General features: G+C 41.5%; 1 protein-coding gene across 2 annotated transcripts; it reads left to right on the plus strand.

Moving 5' to 3' along the window:
- Positions 1-3,275: 3,275 nt before the first annotated feature.
- TNMD (tenomodulin) lies at positions 3,276-19,600 on the plus strand. Of its 2 annotated transcripts, XM_036840044.1 has the most exons (7): positions 3,276-3,478; positions 3,645-3,776; positions 12,802-12,942; positions 13,153-13,254; positions 16,465-16,618; positions 18,570-18,739; positions 19,219-19,600. In XM_036840044.1, the coding sequence occupies exons 1-7, from the start codon at positions 3,431-3,433 to the stop codon at positions 19,426-19,428; spliced, it is 957 nt and encodes a 318-aa protein (XP_036695939.1). In that variant the 5' UTR covers positions 3,276-3,430; the 3' UTR covers positions 19,429-19,600. The 2 variants fall into 2 exon arrangements, with proteins under 2 accessions (XP_036695939.1, XP_036695940.1); XM_036840045.1 differs by lacking the exon at positions 3,276-3,478 and having other exon boundaries at positions 3,693-3,780.
- The last annotated feature ends 311 nt before the right edge of the window (positions 19,601-19,911 follow it).

The raw sequence follows: 19,911 nt of genomic DNA on the forward strand, positions 1-19,911 counted from the left end.
TGCTCAAAGGATCATAGAACAAAAAGATGGATGCTTGGGTCCTGAAACTTGTATGAGTCCTGAACTGCTGACACTGAGGCTCCTTTATGTCAGAAAAATAAACCTCTTACTTTGTTAAACCACCATAACTTGGTTTCTGTTACATGCAGCCCAAAACAGTCCTAACAGATACAATCTTGTATGATATGGTCCCTGCCTACCTCTTCAGCCTTATCTCAAGCAACTCTCCTCCTCATTCACTATATTATCACCACACTGACTTTCCTTTTACTCTCCAAACACAACCTCTTTTCTGCTTCAGGGTATTTGCACGTGCTGGTCCCTCTGCCTGGAATAATCTTTTCCCACTCTACACCGGCTAACTTCTACTCATTATTTAGGTCTGAGCTTAAGGGACATCTCCTTAGCATGGACTGCCCTGACCACTCCCTCCCCCAATCCAATTTAGGTGCTTTCATAACACCTTAAACATTTCCTTCTTACCATGTTTCATAATTTATATATTTTTATTTATTACAGGATTTTTTCCTTTTAGTTTAACTTATGTCTCCCCAACTAGCCTCTGAGCTCTATAATATCAGGGACTGTGTTGGTCTTGTCCACTACTAAATATATATCTAGCCCCTATAAAAGTGCTTGCCACATAGATTGCTAATAAACGAACAATCTACTGAAATTTTGAGTGCTTTCTGCCATTTTCCTTGCTCTCTTGAAACAGATTTCATCACTCCTCCTCCTATGCTTCCATGGCATATTGATTTGACCTCTATTTTAACTCAATCTTTTTAACAAATGAGGCATGTTTTAAAGGATCTCAAAGTCTTCTCAGAAGAAAAACACGGCAGAGATGAGATCAGGGAAGTCTTTCAGGAGCTGGTAACATCTAGGCAGTATTTTGAAGGCTAAATGAGAATTTTCAGTTAGACAAGGGGAGGAAGGGAAACCCAAGCAAAGAATATAGCATGTGAAAATGCCCTGTAGAGTAAAATAGCAGAGGGTGCTCAGAATCACTAAAGCATAAGGTGTAAGGAAGGCATTGGAAGCATAGTGTGAGTAACATTGTTGAGGAGGTACCATCTAACACAATAAACATGGGTTTCTTCATAAGACTGCTCTCATAGCTTTCTTTTTCTTTTTTTAAAGTTGGCCAAAGAATTGTAGAACAAATAGAACCATGATTTATATTTCATAACTTCCATAATCAATTTCATGCATGATCATGTCAGCAACAGTTAGAAAATTATTTTTCTTCAAGATATTAGGATGTGGATGAAGTCCCACATACATGCTCCATGGCTCTGCCCAGCTAAGACACCCAGTTGGCTCCATCTCTATGGAGGAAATTGTCCAAAATCAAGGCTTGGAGGGATTAGGCAGAGTCAAGACCATGAAGTGCCTATGAGGTCACCACAAGTAGCTTTGATTTAATAGACAATGAATAGACACAGAAGGATTTTAATCAGGGGAGAGATTATCCCCAGATTTGAGTCCTAGAAAAGATCATCTTGAAGGAAGTGGATTGGAGTCAAGAAAACCTGTTAGGACTCTATTGCAACACTAAAAGTAACTATGAGAACCTCAACTAAGACAGTGGAACTTGAGGATAGAGAGAATAAGATTGGGAAGATAATTCAGAGGCAAAATTGACTGGATTTAATAATTGATTAGGCATGGAGGCCTAAATAGGCAAGAGAGGAAGAAATCAAGGATCATTTGGAGGTTTCTATTCAAGAAACTGATCATCATGCCATTTAGTGAGAGAGATAATGTAGAAAGAAGAGTATATTTGGAAGGAGAGATAATTAATTCCATTTGGAACATGTGGTATTTGAGGTACCTCTAGGATATCCAAATGGGGATGTCTAGCAGGTTAGATAGACCCATGGATCTGGAGCCCTAAGAGCAGCCTGGGTTAGAGATATGGACTTGAGACTCATCAGAGAAGATGACAACCTAAACTAAGGCTTTAAAAGTCAATATAGGGAGAAAAGAATGGCTTTGACAGATGTAAGAATTTAGAATCAAAAATACCTGGTCACTGATTGGATAAGGGAATGTGACAAAGAGAGGAGAGTCTAGGACAAACCACAGGTTTCTGGTTTTGAAGGCTGGGTGAATAATGGTTCCACTGTTACGGACTGAAGTGTGACCCACCCATCCACCCAAATTCATATGTTGAAGTCCTCATGCCCATTATTTTTTAATGTGACTGTATTTGGAGATAGCGCCATTAGAGGGGTAATTAAGGAAAAATAAAGTTGTACAGATAGGTCCTAATCCAATATGACTGGTGCCCTTATAAGAAGAGTAGATTAGGGCATATACATGCATAGAAGGGGAATACCATGTGAACATGAGGAAAGCCATCTACAAGGCAAGGAGAGAGGCCTCAGAAGAAACCAACCCTGATCTTGGACTTCTAGCCTCCAGAGCTGTGAGAATATAAATTTCTGTTGTGTTATGGCAGCCCTAGCAAACTAATTCAGCCACCAAGCAAGATTAAGAATATGGGAAAGAAAGTAGATTGGGGGAAGGGGTTGTGAAAAGAAGAAGAGTTTGATGTGGGACATGTTGAGTTTTGAGATTCCTGAGGTCCATCGAGGTAGAGATATTCAAATGGCTTTGAAATTCAAAAGACAGTGGAGTTATAGATAAAGATTTGGAAATCATTGATATATAGGTGATATTTTAAACTGTGGGAGTGGATGAGATCATCCAAGAAGTGTATATATAGAATGAGAAGATCATCAAAGATAGAACCATAAGGAATATCAACATTAAGGAACAGATTGAGGAAGAGAGCCTAGGAAAGGAAAATAATCAGAGAGAGAGAATGAAGAGAGAAAGAAAACGTATAATTAACCTTTTAAATCTTGTTTCTGATTATAATTAGTTGACTACCTATTGATCTCAGTCCTCAAAGAGCTTTAACATAGTGAAGAAGGCACTACCTTATTCATTCCTGAATCTCCTACACCAAGCACAGTGCCTGCAATAAATATTTGTTAGAGCAGATGGAATTGAAATTAGAACTTCATTCCTTTTGTTTTGTTTGCTTATTTCTGGAGTGTGCAGTGTGTGTTGCCACTGATATTTTAAGTTCATAGTGAAAAATCATTTCAATGTGTCCTAGGCTTGATCCCCTTCCAAACCAACCCCCAGGACAATAGTTTTCATTATAACCTTCTGTCTTTGCCATTCTGGATGGAATTCTGTGCACAGAAGTTATACACATATATGGGTATATCTATGTAACAAATCGCAGCACAGGAGCCCCCTGGGCTCCCTCAGGCTCTGGTATGACATATTTGAGCCATATAAATTCAGCTTCTCCTCTGGCATCTGTTAGCCGACTCACTTGCAACTCCACCTCAGCAGTGGTCTCTTAGTCCTCTCAAAGCAGGGAAAGAGTGCTGTGTGCTGAGAGACCATGGCAAAGAATCCTCCAGAGAACTGTGAGGACTGTCACATTCTAAATGTAAGTTGATTCATATTTTTTATTCCCTTTTGAGCAGAAGCATGGTTTCACAGATTTATCATATTACAATATGAACATTAAAAAGTGAAATCAAGTGACTTTGAACTATGGCTTGCAATTTTAAGGGCTATTGTGTATTGTTTTATTCTCTCTGTTCTTTGCTTAGGCAGAAGCTTCTAAATCCAAGAAGATATGTAAATCACTTAAGATTTGTGGACTGGTGTTCGGTATCCTCGCCCTAACTCTAATTGTCCTGTTTTGGGGGGGCAAGCACTTCTGGCCTGAGACACCCAAAAAAGTGAGTAAATGCACTTTATTATCCAGTGTTTCTGTTTTGAGTTTGATTGAATTTAATTAGTGCTTGACATGTATATTACTCTGAAAATGAAAGTCATTAAGTTCTTTTTGTGTATATTTTTTGGTGGTATGAAAAACTCAGTCAAGGTTTGCTCTCTCTTTTTTGCCTAATTATTTTGGTAAAGGAAAAATATGTTTTCTGCATTTTGGTTAGTAATGATAAGATGTAGAATTACCCATTCTTTTATAATGCTTTTATAAGGAGTTAAGATTCCTCGCAGAAGCAAACTTTTTACTGTAAGAAAAAATACTTTCCATCTTTCTTTCAATTATCTGGGCAGAAACTGATGGAAAAGTAATTATACTACCACATGAGAAGAAACCACGAGAAATGGCAGCAAAGGATTTTCAGGGATTATGTTTCTGACTTAATGCATCTGCTGTGAGGACAGGCAGCAAACTCCTTTTCAGAAGGAGCAATTCTCATACCTGAATTCATGTTTATTTGTGACTCGAAAAAGAAAACCGAGAAACCTAGAGCTTTTCAGCTTCTCACGAGCCACAGTCGTTGGCGTCCCACTGAAATAGTAATGCTACAAGGTAGAAAAGTGACACCAAGTCATTAATCACAGATATCTCATAATGCTTCTGATACTATGGTTATTTGGTGAAGCTTGGCTGGCCATTGTAGTTGATATTAGTGTACCTTAGTGTTACTGTTACTCCCAGGCTCACACACAGTGGCTAAGTTTAGATGTGACCCAAAGAAAATCATAGTCCCTTCATGCCAACAATTTCCATTTGAAAGAGAATTAATAAATGTACAAGCTATAAACTGTGAAGATGGTTTTCTGGCTTTGCCACATTTTTCTCTCTGCATGTGGGATGTTGTTGTTGCTACCATTGTTATTAATTTGTTGTCATGGGATGCTCATTTCTATTTGATAACAGACGTAGGAAGGGAAAGGCAAAAATCCAGGAGGGAGGATAAAATACAAGAAGATAATGGATTGGGATGAACCATTAGGGGCCAAAGGAGTGATAGGAGCAGAGAGGAAAGAATATGCATCAATGAGGAAGGAGAGGCAGGGGGTGAGGAAGTGTAGAAAATAGAAAATCAAGTGGACAAGTGTCCAAAAGAAAACAGAGAAGTAAGGCATAGCCACCTTTGGATTCTTCATCTCTGCTGCCATACCCACTTTCATTTAGTACTAGAGGCTACCTTATCAAGTTTAAGTCAGAGGGAGAATGAATAGCAAACTTTGTTTACTTGCTTTCTTATTTATACCTTGTTCCAGAAAGGATTTCACGCGTCATCCATTGACTATAGTTAGCCCTTTCTCTTATCTCTCTCACTGCTCTCTGCTTCTGAACTGCTTACTGTTCACCTGTCTTTCTAGAGAAGCCACCTATATTCAGACTAGCAAGGTGGGCAAAGCAATTGAGATCAGGAAAGAAACAACAAATGAATAAGAGTGCCAAGATGCATACCAATCCAATTCTGCTATTACTTAGCTAATTCCCAAGGTAACATGCTGTCCCACAAATTGAATCTTGGATCCTCTTGACAATTACAGATGGGTTAGAGGAGAATAAACCCTTTCATCCTCCATGGCCATAATGTTCTTAGCTGGGTGTAGTAGGTAGCTAGCCCTTCTGAGCACCCGTACATGTCTGCCTAAACATGGGGCCAGATGGTTTTTCTAGTTTTATTTTAGCCATTGGAATTGCAAATTCTATTTTGAAAAAGTTTATGTGTTTTTCTAAACTTACAATGCTATTTGTCTCGGTGCAACTATAAATGACTAGGTGGGGACCTTGCTTTTATCTAGCAAGGTGCCAAGCTCACTAACAGAGCCCATGGTCGCCTCTGCTTCTGTATTATATCGTCTTTGCTTCTCACTCCAGTTCATTTTTTAATGCATTATAAGGAGCAATCCTGTGACTCCTCAAACCAAATGTAAAACCTAGTCACTGCATGCACAGAAGAGGTGAGGTATGCTACCAAATAAAGTTTATCAAGAACCAAATCTCTCAAGAAGTAATCTGTCTTAGGATGTGATTTTTAGCAAAGGGATTCTCAGAAATGAACAAAATCATTACAAAGTAATCTGGTAAAAGATGATAAATAGGTGTCTCCTGGGGCAAGTTTTTCCACCATGAACAAAGGTTGTTTGTTCTCTGTTCCAATGGGGAGTTACAATTTATTGCCTTTGATATTTAAGTCCCGGCCTTCCCCACAACCCAGGCTGGGTCCATTGCAAACTGAGGAACCAGCTGGACATGTGGATGCTCCACTAAGCCCACTGCCTTTAGTTCCCAGACAAAAAGCCCCAGGGAACATCTGTTGTTTCCAATGGCTAAGGCTGCCAATAAGCCTGCCTCGGAGCTGACTTATGATTGCTGGGAAGTGAAGAGTAGTCAGATTGGTCTTGGAAGAAGATTTGCAGAGGAAAAGGATCCAGGCATCTTGCACAAATTAAAGAGGCTCCCCTAAAGAGTATGGCCTGGCAAGAAACAGCAGTTAGCAGATTAAAACCCAGGCTCTTCTGGACTTTCCTTTACAAGCCTGTGGGACCTGTGAGGACTCTTGGGGCCCTTGGTGGAGAGAACCGGTGATACTGCTGAGCTTATGGATGACAGTGACGTGTTTGGCATCCCGGGACTTTCTCCAAGTTCTTAGCATTTGCTCCTCTAGCCTCCGCCACACATCCTTTTTATTTTGCTTTTTGACATCTGTTTATAATTAAGTGTTTATTTAACATTCCACATCTGGTGTTGACATTTCCATGCCAGTAATTTCCCCCCTCCTCCTTCTATTACCTCCCACCTTGGTGTGGACAAAATATCCAGATTCTTGATCTAAAACGGGGAGTAAGCCGTGATGGACTCCCTCTCCTCACACATCTCAGGCATGAGCACACACACACACGAGAGAGAGAGAGAGAGAGAGAGAGAGAGAGAGAGAAAGGGAGAGAGAGAGAGGGAGAGAGGGAGAGAGGGAGAGAGAAAGGGATGAAAATAAACTGAAACAAGGAAGACTAACTTTGGGAGAGCTGTTGCACTCCCTTACAGGCTGCAGATCCCCAACCCACAGCCACATATAGAAGCCACTTGAGCTGAATGAAAGCCAGTCCCTCGAGTTCTGTATTCAGCTTTCTCAACCAAGCAGAGGGCCGATTCAGTCCCAGAGATTTTGAGAGAGCATGACAAGGCTCCACTTCCAGGCAGTGACTGCCCAGACGTCTTTGAAGCAGATTCCCAAGAGAAACATTCTTGCTTAAAGCTCCCTGTATTACACATTGAACCTGAAACAATCAGAAGTCAACTCCCCAGCTAATTCATCCAACGTAGAGAAAACAAGTCAGAAAAATTCTAGCCCTAAACCAACAGTTGATAGATGTAACACAGACCTTGTAGCCTATCCCTTCCAATCCTTTGTAGAATGAGGCAGAAGAATCATAAATTAAATTAATGAAATGCTGCCCTTCCTGCCATATATAGGAACCTCCTGGTGACTTTAGGGCTATTTGGAAAGGCTAAGTCCTAAAGCCCACACAGCAATCCGCAGATTCCTGGGGATGTCTCCTCAACTTCTGCATACTACCAGGATGAGATGAGAAGGGGTAGGATAGGTGGGCATCCATCTGGCCTCCCCCTCACCTCAACTGCAGATGACCATTAAAAGAGTTTTACTCAAGACTGCAAGCCCAACAGCACTACAGGCTGAAAATCTTTTGCTCAGAAAAAGCACTTTCCTGCTAAGTCTGGATCGGGCTTTCCTGTGCCTATTTCTTTAAGTTGGCCAGAGACCAACTTTCTTCACTCCCCCTCTAGGCACACGGGGGATACAACTTTCTTCCCCGAGTTCCCTGGGCTTTCCTACACAGCAGTTTGATGGGTAAAATGTGGGTCTGGAGAAGCATTTCATCCCCTCAAGGGAAGAGATGGAGATGGAGCTGAAATCTCTTTAGCAGGGGGACTGAGCTTCACCAGATGGTGCCACGTCAGCGTTTTTAAAAAGACTTCATTTTATTTTCCTCTCAAACCATTTCAAGAGCAAAGTCCACCCTTGTCCAGCCACTGTCACAGGCTAGCTCTTGGTCCCGGCTGCCAAGGGGCAGCATGGATTATGTAGAGTAGGACTCCGGCTACTAGGGGCACATTCGTATTCAGTCTCTTCATTCTCCTAAGGCATTTGCTGGGCAATTTACTTGGTACCAGCCAGAAAAAACCTAGGTCTTCAAAGGGAGCTGTCCTTCAGTGGCTGAGCGAGGGATTGGGGCTACTGTGGGGAAAGCGGCCCAGGAAATCAACAGGTAGTAGCAGTCCAACGGTTCAACCTGACAGGTGTTAGCCAAACCTGAACAGAATTGATTCTGTCGAACTACTATATATAAAATAGATAAACAACAAGGACCTACTGTATAGCACAGGGAACCATATTCAATATCTTATAATAACCTATATGGGAAAAGAATCTGAAAAAGAATATATATATTATTATATATTTTATATATATGGATAACCGAATCACTTTGCTGTACACCAGAAACTAACACAACATTGTAAATCAACTACATTTCAATTTTTTAAAAAATTGATTTTGTCAACTCTTCAACATTGCATTGGGCAATGGGTGAGAGATAAAGATGGGAACTGAGCCTCCAGAGACACTTGGTGACTTGTCCAAAGTCACACAGCTTGTAAGTGGCAGAGTTGAGGCTAAGGCTAGAACCTGGTCTACAGAGTCTTTTCACTATTCTTCAGCTGCATTTAAGAACAAGGAGTGGTGAGGGTAGTGGGTAGGAAGAAACTTCCAAGCCAGCTTGAGGATCTAGATCAGGGCTCCCCAACCTCCAGCAGGTACTGGTCTGCATCCTGTTAGGAACGGGGCGGCACAGCAGGAGTTGAGTAGCAGGGCGCCAGCGAAGCTTCCTCTGCTTCTCCCCATCGCCCAAATTACCGCCTGGACCATCCTCCCCCCAGCCCCGGTCCGTGGAAAAATTGTCTTCCACGAAACCGGTCCCTGGTGCCAAAAAGGTTGGGGACCGCTGTTCGACATGAAAGAAATGGGGTTTTTTTCTTTTTGAAAAAGAGGAATGTCTGTGCTGCCTATGCCAGTTTTTTTCAGGACTGAGAACTGGTGATTGAAGATGCAGGAGTCCAGCTTTGCCTAAGAAACAATGTGTCTGCTCTGTGTTGGTTAAAGAAATACCCAGAGGCCCTTTAATTCCCACAGGCTAGGTTGGTAATAATATAGTACAATGCATTCCCTTCCTTTCCTTCCAGCCTAACACCTGCTAGCCAGCTATTCTGAGCATGTATTTTACCTTTGGAGAGTGTACCTCATAAACAGACAGTAAGAAATGAAGGTGGAGAGAAGAACAGCTAGATTAATCATAGGCTTCAAAAAACAAACCTAAGGCAAATGTCCTCAAATCCCTTTCAGGACAAGCTAAAGCTACCTGCCCCGAAACAGAACCATCACACTGAGGTCTGAGGCAGCTTTACTTTTTATAAAAATCTTTCTTTTCTGATCTCAGAGACTGTCACAAATTGAGGCCAGAAAACACAGCAAACTGTGAAAGGAGGATGTTAGGGCTCATTTGCTGCCTGAGTGGAGAATTTAACTGGACTGAGGAAAGAATTCCTGAGCAGGGAAGAGAAGTGAGTTTGTGTTCTCTCCACGTTTTGTCAGTGTGGTCTTCTTACATCCCTCACTCCTTGGGGTTCACCACGTATCTATCTCGTTTCACTTCTGAGTCATATTCCATCCCATTGGTTTCCCTGTCCAACGCCAGTATTCTGGTCCCTCATAGTTGAGACCAGCCTTATGTGTGGATGGAGTGGGAGCCCATTTGAGTGCTGCTGGAAAGATGCCCTTGCCCTTAATATATCTCTTATTCCTGGTGCCATTGTGCTTAAAAACCACCATTAGTAATTCATTCCTTTGAGTTAAGTATTGCACTCAGTTTTTTTTAACAGACAAACCCCCATCACTAATACCTTAGTGTGAGATCAGTTGTCAGATTGATTTCTTCTTTGATATAAGGTACCTGAAGCACCATGAGATTCCTAGATGTCTGGACAGGAGACAGAGGAATAGAGGGAGATGGGAAGAGGAGGAAGGGCTAGGAAGGTACAAAGAGGGCAGGATATAAAAAGAACAGAAAAGGGAAGCTAGAAACACCAAAGATTAACTTGCCCTAATGTGCCGGTCTGGTGGAAGTGTACTTCTCACCATACTCTGTCCCTGCTCTGTCCTTCCTGGAATAAAGCTGAGTTGGAGGCAGTCTGAGATGAACTACTGGGAGCCCACTCACACTTCTCTCAGACCGGTCATCCTTCTCTGCTTTAGTTTGCACCTGGAGTGGACAAAACCATTTATTCCCTCATCTCCAGAAAGACCCTCAGCCCCTGAGCCAGTGAGCTTAGTAGACAGAAAAGTACTTCTGAAGCCAAAGGCATGAGCTCAGTCTTCATATGGGCCAGTGAAGCTTGCATAGCCATTACCCAGGCAATGTGCTCCACAGGGACCCGGACCAGACAGTATGTCTGGATTTGCTCAAACCCATCCCTAAGCAGTCCAAAGTGGGCCACCGGCATCATCTTCCTAGACAAAGGACAGTCTGTTCCAAAAGGGCACCTTTGATAGTGGAATTCCATCTGAGTGAATATATAGCTCCTTACCCCCCACCCAGATTTTACATATAAATGAAGTCATTCTGATCCCACTACCATTACTAACAAAAAGGCAATATGCTAGTGAATAAATACAATCAGAATGGACCCCTCCTCCCCTACCAAAAAAAAAAAAAACCTCTTTGAAAGAATGCTGAAAATAATCAAGATCTGCTGAGCTTGGCAGTTTCCAATAGTTTTCATCTAGCAAGGTGTCCAAGTGAAGTGCATTGCCAACAGTGCAGGAAAACTCATTCCACAGAAGTACACTGAAATCCTAAATGTCACCAGTATGGTTCCATAGTCTTCTACCAATGATTGAAAATACAGCCTGTATTTTCTCTTTTGCCCAGGTAGGCAGTGTTCCAACATCCCCTAGTCTCTAACCTCATTTTTCCGTGCAATAATCCATCAGTTGTGCTACTGATGAAACAAACACCCCACCCCACCCCCAATGACTAGGGCTGTCGACATTTGTCTCAACAATGGATAGTATTTCTAAAGAAATTCCCCCCTGTTAGGAGATCTGACAAGGCTGGATCTGAAGTAGATGCCTCTCTCCTCTACTTAGGTCAGGCCCACTGAGAGCTCAATTTGTTGCCATAGGTAGAAGTTTCTCAAGCTGGCTGCAGAGCTGGAACTGAGGACAAATTTATAACTAGAAGCAAATAACAAGTCTAAAGAAATTTTCTACCTGTCACAAAGCAGGCCAGACTTGCTGTGTTAACTCTGCAGTTGCTGGAAAGTTCTAAATACTGTTTTCCTTCCCCTTTTAAAATATGGTCTCTTAAAAGACCTTGCCAATGCTCAAAATCTCTCTTTAGGAAGATGAGAATTTGCCCTTGGTGGGGAAAAGGTATTCAACATATACTTCAGCTCTGACCATGTCCAAGGCACTGTAGGGCAGCAAAGAAGTAAATGACATTGTCTCTTGTTTTCCTATTCAGCGACTACATCAACTTTTCACACTTGAAGTAATATTGCTTCTACAAACCCTTCCCATTTGTTTTTCTACTTGAGGTGGGGAAAATTTGACCAGGTTATACTAACATTCAGTCACAGATACCGGCAGACATTAAAAAACAACCCAACCCAGCACAAGCAATACAAGACTGCCACTGGAAATAGTATCATTAGAAAGCAACAATGGCTCTGTAGATGACTTGCTTTTTCAGGCTTTTAGTTTACCAAATGTTTTTCATAAGGAAAAATGAGAATGAAGAAACTCGATAGCCAAAGGCCTCCTAACAACAGGGATAAGATAGACTTCCACATGGCACCATCAGGTCTGGCCTGGTTTGTGACAGGTAACAAATTCCTTTAGGTTACTTATTTGCTTCTAGCTATAAACATGTCCTCCGTTATAAGTAATGGGCTTATTAATAGACTGGGATACTCTATGGGACTGGTCCTTTTGGTCCTTAGAAAAATTGTCTCCTTTAGAGGGTAGGAGAGAGTCTGGGGTTTTGTTTCAACTACTCAAGAGCAACCTGATATGCAGCTTTGCCAAGGCTATCTTCTTGAGAGACTCCATATTACATAGTGCATATTACAATTCACAGCTGTTGAATTCTATATGCAGGAGAATCTGGAGAACTTGAAGTCAGCTGAATCGGGTTTGGAAAAGAAAAATCAGGAATCAACTGAATGAATTTGGTTAGCCCATAACAGAAAAGGTTAGGGGAAGGCAGTAAATGTTTCCTGGAGCTTAAAGGACAAAAGGAAGCAATTGAGGTCAGGGTAAGACGATTATCTAATATTCACCAAAGAGAATGGTCTTCAGAGTCTTCAGAGTCTAAAAAGTACAGATCCAAGACTGTTGAGACAATATTAAATCCCTGGATGGATAAGATAAAGAGCAAGGCCTAAACATTCTAAATCTGCTCAAATCTCTTTCTCAGCCCTAGTGAATTTCACAGGGAGTAAGTGGGTGACTACTGAGTACTTAGAAAGGGAAGTGGTAGTTTAAAGAAGCAGTATAGGTTTTTGGTGATTCCTCTGCTTACCACAAGTGGAAAACACCTTACAGGCTGCTTTGCAAAATATCATTTGCTATTTAGTCAAGGCTGCCAAGAAAACTGTTGGAATTCTTAGTAATTAGTTCAGCAACTTGGCTTGAATACAAAATACTGGCTCTGAAGGGATCCCCATATCAGCTCCAGTGCCAAAAAACACCTCACTTTAATCTCGAGTCTCAGAGAATTCCCAACAGCAAGCTGCTGAGATGGCACCTCTCTACAAAGGCTCCGGAAAAAGAAGGTGCCCCAGATATTACCCAATTAAAGTGTCTTATGAAGGGACATACTGAGTATCTTAGAGCTTGTTTTCCTCTGTTCTCCCAGACATATGACATGGAGCACACTTTCTACAGCAACGGAGAGAAGAAGAAGATTTACATGGAAATTGATCCCGTGACCAGAACTGAAATATTCAGAAGTGGAAATGGCACTGATGAAACATTGGAAGTACATGACTTTAAAAATGTAAGTTGGATATTTTCCCCCTAAAGATTCCCACTTAAAATATTAGAACATTTGAGTCAAGTTAAAAATACCCTGTAGCCTCCATTTAATTTATAAGACAAAGCTTTCCCTTTGAATTCAAATTTTGCCAGCCTAGGGCCCTGACAACCCATGAAACTCATTAATTGTGGCTATTTCAGGAAGTTTTGTTATTTTTTGTCTGTTTTATAGGGATACACTGGCATTTACTTTGTAGGTCTTCAAAAATGCTTCATCAAAACTCAGATTAAAGTGATTCCTGAATTTTCTGAACCAGAGGAAGAAATAGATGAGGTATGTAAGAAAAATAATAGTAATAGTAAAAGCCATAATTTATTGGGGGCTAACTCTGTGTCAGACATTGTACTAAATGCTTTACCCTCATTTGATTCTCACAACAACCCTATAGATAGGTACTATTATCATCCTCATTTTCAGATGCAGACCAAAAAGTGACTTGTCCAAGGTTACACAGCTAGCGCAGAGCAGATTGGGATCTTGAACTCAGGCCTTTCAACAAACCTAAAGTTCCTGCTTTTAAGTCCAACGCTGTACTTTTATACCCGGGTAACCATTATGTACATTTGCTTCCAAACCAAAGATTTCTGGTAAGAGGGGTGAGCCGGAGGAGCAAAACCAATCCTGCCAAAGATAAAGTCCTGAATAAAAGCCCCAAGGCCACCTGGATCCTTGCCACTTTTGTCACACAGTGACATTCACCTATTCTAAAGATTTTAGTTCAACACTACTATGTATAAAATAGATGACCAACAAGGACCTACTGTATAGCACAGGGAACTCTACTCAATATCTTGTAATAACCTATAGGGAAAAAGAATCTGAAAAAGAATATATATATACATGTATATATATAAAATATAACTGAATCACTTTGCTGTATACCTGAAACTAACACAACATTGTAAATCAACTATACTTCAATCAAAAATTAAAAATTAAATAAAAGGAGATTTCAGTTCACTCACCTTACCATTTTATGCTGGGCTGCTAATGGAATAATCCACCTTTAACATATCACTAGGAAAGACAAAAGTAAAGAAGGTGAGAACTACAGTATAATACAAATTCTCTGAAAGCACACTCCCAGGCCATGGTGAGGTAACCTAGGGCAGCGGTCCGCAACATTTTTGGCACCAGGGACCGGTTTCGTGGAAGACAATTTTTCCATGGCCCGGGGACAGGGGATGGTTCAGGCGGTAATGCGAGCGATGGATGAAGCTTTGCTCTCTCGCCTGCCGCTCACCTCCTGCTGTGCATCCGGGTTCCTAACAGGCCCGGGGGTTGGGGATCCCTGACCTAGGGCACCAGTGCAATTGCTGAATGGCCGCTATAGGCCTAGTGGGAGATGGAGGATTATTGCCTAAAATACAGCCATCGGTAAGGCCCAGGAGACTTAATTTTTCCCTGATATCCTGACTGTAATTATGGTATGCTGCTATCTATGACAGCATACCTCCACTGTAGTCAGAAGAAACAAATACTGGGTTGGGTTGGTTTGTTTTAGTGTTTAACTGGCAAATCTAAACTGAGATTATGCCAAAGTCACAGTGGCCACTCTATATACTGTAAGTACCTCTTTAATTTTCTTCTGTCTCTCCCAGGTTCTTTTTCACTTTTCTCCTGCCCAACTCTCTCCATGTTAATTCTCATCTACTCATTTATTTTTTTCTTTTACTTTTCTTATTTTGGGGGGTGAGGTGATGTGGGGATCACTTTTTTCTTTCCATTACCCAAGTCTCAGGGTTGTCACTGGCTCCCACAGACATGATATTAGTCTCCTCATGTCCAGAGAAGTTACAGACCCTGGTTCCTAGAATTTCTAAGAAAAAGAAGATTTCCCCCAAAGACGATGCTCTGCTCCCAAGGTCTATGGCAAGTGAAAAGTTTTGGAGATTTTTTTCTTTTAAATAAGCCTAATTTGGATGCATCTGAGGAACAGAACAACTTCCAGGATATTAGGGATTACTATAGGGGGCAAAAGTAAGATGAAAGGAGAATCAAGAAGATAAAAAGCTATTATATCCAATATCATATGCTGCTTTTTACGGAAAATAATGTAAGCATTTGAGTAGGGCCAGCCAGCAATGACTTCCCGAACTGACACAACAAGATTTATTTTTCTGCAAAAGTTAAAGGCTGGGACTTCTGTGGCAGTCCAGTGGTTAAGACTCCGTGCTTCCACTGCAGGAGGGCTAAGATCCCACATGCGGCATGGCAAAAAAAAAAAAAAAGTTAAAGGCAAAGGCCCATACTGTCTCATTTTGGCCCTAATTTATTCTTCAGTTAATATTGTCAGATTGTCTAAATAACACAAGTATTTATCTCATGATAGTGAAATTGCTTTATCTTCAAGAAAATCCTATTTTTTTTTTGTTCAGGCTACAGATTTTTTTTACGAGACAAATTTGTGGTCCTGAATGACAAAAACCCTCTTATTCTGCACTTCCCTCACCACTGTATCCATACTTTGTACATGTTAAACATGCAGAGCAGGTATATAAATAGCCCTGATTTTGCTAACAAAGCTAGTCAACGTACCAACCTCATTTTATACAGTCCCTTTCAATGCATCCCAAGTCTTTACAGACTCAAGGGCAAAGGAGCTAAGATGAGAGTTTTAAGTGACTAGGAGAAAAAATTACAAAGCCATATTTCAAAAAATAAAAACACTGAAATCATAAAGCTAGAAAGAAACAAAGGAGAAAAGGAAAAGCCTTATTAAGAGTAGGGGAAAAAATGTCAAAGCCCAGGAGACAAATGATTAAGAGCTAGGTATACAAGACAACTACTTCCAACACTAGAAACAGAAGAGAAGGGGGCATTCTTGACAATGTAAGAGAGGCTACCTAAACAAAAAACATTCTGTGAGACAAATTCTAAGTATCTAGAATGAAAGGAGTAAAATAGTAGCAAGGCCAGTGAAGTCACAAGTTAGACCTGACTTTGAAACAAAGTATCTTTGGTACTACAACTATACCATTAACACACAATCTTGTGAAACCAAAATATTAGGTTCTGTTGCTACTTAAGTGATTTCACCAATTTGGATTACAGGAGTGTTTTTCAGCTTGAGATCAAATTCGGCTTGCAATCCGCAATCCTAGTCGTAAACCTAAAACAAGGCAGGCACTCACAACATCCATTTAAAAGAAAGAAAACAAATGTAAATCACTCAGGGTTCCAGAAGCCCAAATTAAAACATACATGGCCCAGTGGGAGGCCCAGAAAATGATGGAAAGCCTTCCTGACTTTAAGAGAAATGGTAGCAGAGAAGGCTCCTGTTTCAGTGAGCAGCCCTACTGTTAGACGGGAGAGGGAGGGACCAGTTGTTAACTCTCCCAAGGGCATCTACTTCACTGGGAGTTCTGGGACTGGAATTATTATTCAGACTCGAAATATGGTATTTTCCAGGATCCCATAATGTCTCACTCATCTTATTAATTTCTCTGCCTATCCCCACCCTGAACTACTTTCTTCTCTCAGAATGAAGAAATTACCACAACTTTCTTTGAACAGTCAGTGATTTGGGTCCCAGCAGAAAAGCCTATTGAAAACCGAGACTTTCTTAAAAATTCCAAAATTCTGGAGATTTGTGATAATGTGACCATGTATTGGATCAATCCCACTCTAATAGCAGGTATGGCCTCCTTCTCCTCCTCCTCCTCTGTTTTCCAAAGTCAGTAACAGGTTAATGTTCCCAGCATTCAGAGACTACACTTCTAGGAAAACAAATGATCAGCTTATATCTTCTTACATGAAACTGTATATGCTGACTGCCAGTGAGGAGGGAATTTTTCACAGCCAAGTTATAAATCAGATAAGTTAATGCTGACAGGCTTTTAAATATTCCAGCAAAGGTAACGCCACCCTAATGTGAGTAGTGATAGCGAAAAGCTAATCTGTCTCTCTTTGCACATCTATATTCATTGCAGTCGGGCTACCAGACTATGGCTCAAACCACTGTGTGCCCAATCCAAGAACAGAGGAGAGAAGAGCCAAAACAATGCTCTGTTGTCTCAAGAAGGATTTTCTATATCAAATGGTGGCATCCTCCCCGGATGATAGGACAGTCACTGCAATACAAATTTCTTTGTGGCTATTTTAGGAATCAGTATAAAAGTAATTGGGTGCTAAAGGTCCAGAGTAAAAGACTCCAGCTCTCAACTTCCAGTCAGCCCATAGAGAGGGCAAAGTCCCTGGACATCTTATTCTGCCCAGCTAGTATAGAATTTGGCCTCCCTCATTCTGGACAGCATAGATTACTACATTTCCCAAGAGAGAATGCTCTAACCAATGCAGGCATCTATTGGTACTCTTTGGCCTTAAAAAAAAGGCAACTAGGGACTTCACTGGTGGTGCAGTGGTTAAGAATCCGCCTGACAATGCAGGGGACACGGGTTCAATCCCTGGTCCGGGAAGATCCCACGTGCTGCGGAGCAACTAAGCCTGCGAGCCACAACTACTGAGTCCGAGTGCTGCAACTACTGAAGCCCACGTGCCTAGAGCCCGTGCTCCTCAACAAGAGAAGCCACCACAATGAGAAGCCCCCGCACCGCAATGAAGAATAGCCCCCGCTCCCCACAACTAGAGAAAGCCCACTCGCAGCAACAAAGACCCAACCAGCAAAAAAAAAGCAACTAAGTGCAATTACTACAACTTCTGCTTCAACATTCTTCTCCTAAAGGACGTTAGTGGAAATCATGATGAAATCTGAATAAAGTCTGTAGTTTAATTGTATTGTACCAGTGCTAATTTCTTAGTTTTGATCATTGTACCATGGTTATGTAAGATGCTAACATTAGGGGAAATTGGGTGAAAGGTATACAGAAACTCTGTACTATCTTTGCAACTCTTCTGTAAATCTAAGATAATTTCTAAATACCAAGTTTAAAATTTCAGGAAAGAGAAGGGATGAGGAAGGAGAACAGAGGGCACTGAATCAAATCAGGCAACCAGGGCTTCCCTGGTGGCGCAGTGGTTGAGGGTCTGCCTGCCGGTGCAGGGGACACGGGTTCGAGCCCTGGTCTGGGAGGGTCCCACATGCCGCGGAGCGACTGGGCCCGTGAGCCACAATTACTGAGCCTGCGCGTCTGGAGCCTGTGCTCCCCAACAAGGGAGGCCGCGACAGTGAGGGGCCTGCGCGCCGCGATGAAGAGTGGTCCCCGCTTGCCGCAGCTGGAGAGAGCCCTAGTGCGGAAACGAAGACCTAACACAGCCATAAATAAAAAATAAATAAATAAATAAATAATTAAAAAAAAATCAGGCAACCAAAAAAATATTTACTGAGCACCTGCCGTGAATAAAATCATTGTAGGAGACACCAAAGTCCCCTGCCCTCAGTTTTTAATTTAATAAGCTAATAAGGCAAAGCAGTAAGTGCTGCCAAAAGAGCAAAGAAGTCTATGTACATGGGAATGGTCAAATTTCTTTTGGAAGATCTCCGTAAGATATCAGCTGCAGGAGCTTGGAAAAGTGGTTCATTCATGCCTAAATGATGGCAGTGAGAAGACACAATGAAAATCTCTATCCCCAAATGCTAGTTCCCCAAGCAAAGCAGTTGTATCACAACTTTGTGTTTATTACCTTAGTTTCAGAGTTGCAAGACTTTGAGGAGGATGGTGAAGACCTTCACTTTCCTACCAATGAAAAAAAAGGCATTGAACAAAATGAGCAGTGGGTGGTCCCTCAAGTGAAGGTGGAGAAGACCCGTCACGCCAGACAAGCAGCAAGCGAGGAAGAACTCCCAATCAATGACTATGTGAGTTCTGTTCACGTTTTTCTTGTTAGAGGAAAAACAAAGAGCCCTCACAAAACTCACTACCCCTCAGATCAAAGTCACTGAAAGGATAATGGTCATTGTTTTAAGGAAAAAGTATTTAAGAAGCTTGGAATCCCTAGAAGACTCATTCAAAATTAATCTTGTCAATATCCTGTAATATACAATAATGGAAAGGAATATGAAAAAGAATATATGTATAACTGAATCACTTTGCTGTACAGCAAAAATTAACACAACATTGTAAATCAACTATACCTCAATAAAGTTGTTCTAAAATTTTTTTAATTAAAAAAATAAAATCAGTCTTGATCTAATCCACTGATGTATCTCCAAGATCAGGCTCAGGAACTTAAATGCTCACCAGTCCCCAGCTCCTATAGTCTTATACTCCTCCCCTGCTTGGTAGACCTCTTCCTAGTGAACCTGCCCCCTCCAACACTGGCTTCTTCTTCTTTCAGACTGAAAATGGAATAGAATTCGACCCCATGCTGGATGAGAGAGGTTATTGTTGTATTTACTGCCGTCGAGGCAACCGCTACTGCCGCCGCGTCTGTGAACCTTTACTAGGTTACTACCCGTATCCATACTGCTACCAAGGAGGGCGGGTTATCTGTCGTGTCATCATGCCTTGCAACTGGTGGGTGGCCCGCATGCTGGGGAGGGTTTAGTAGCAAGTCTGAGCTCGAGTGCTTAAACTTCTGGCAGCCAACATATAATAAATGCATGCTATTTGATGAATTCCTGCCTATGAGGCTTTTGGCTCCTGGTAGCCAGTACTCCGGAATTACTTGTAGGTAATTCTTCTCTTCATGTTCTAATAAACTTCTACATCATCATCAATGGCCTGATTGCTGCTGAACACACTGGGTAAGTGTTTGTTAAGAATATTCCCTGCAACTGAAATGGAGCAGATCCGTCTCACGTGGAAGACAACAATGAAAACGTGCATTTCATCAGGTTTAGGGAGTAGGAAAGGGCAAAGCATAAGGATTCTCAAATACTGTATTTTACTAGGCTGTATTGAGAAAGTGGAAATAGGGGCCGATGATAAAATGACCCCATAACTGATGCATAAATAAATGTGTCCTTTTGTGCATACCCCAGTGTTTAATTATCTGAGAGACATATTGTGGACTTGCTTAAGCATCTCT

This window comes from Balaenoptera musculus, chromosome X (genome assembly GCF_009873245.2).
Source record: "Balaenoptera musculus isolate JJ_BM4_2016_0621 chromosome X, mBalMus1.pri.v3, whole genome shotgun sequence".
Taxonomy (NCBI): Eukaryota; Metazoa; Chordata; class Mammalia; order Artiodactyla; family Balaenopteridae; genus Balaenoptera; species Balaenoptera musculus.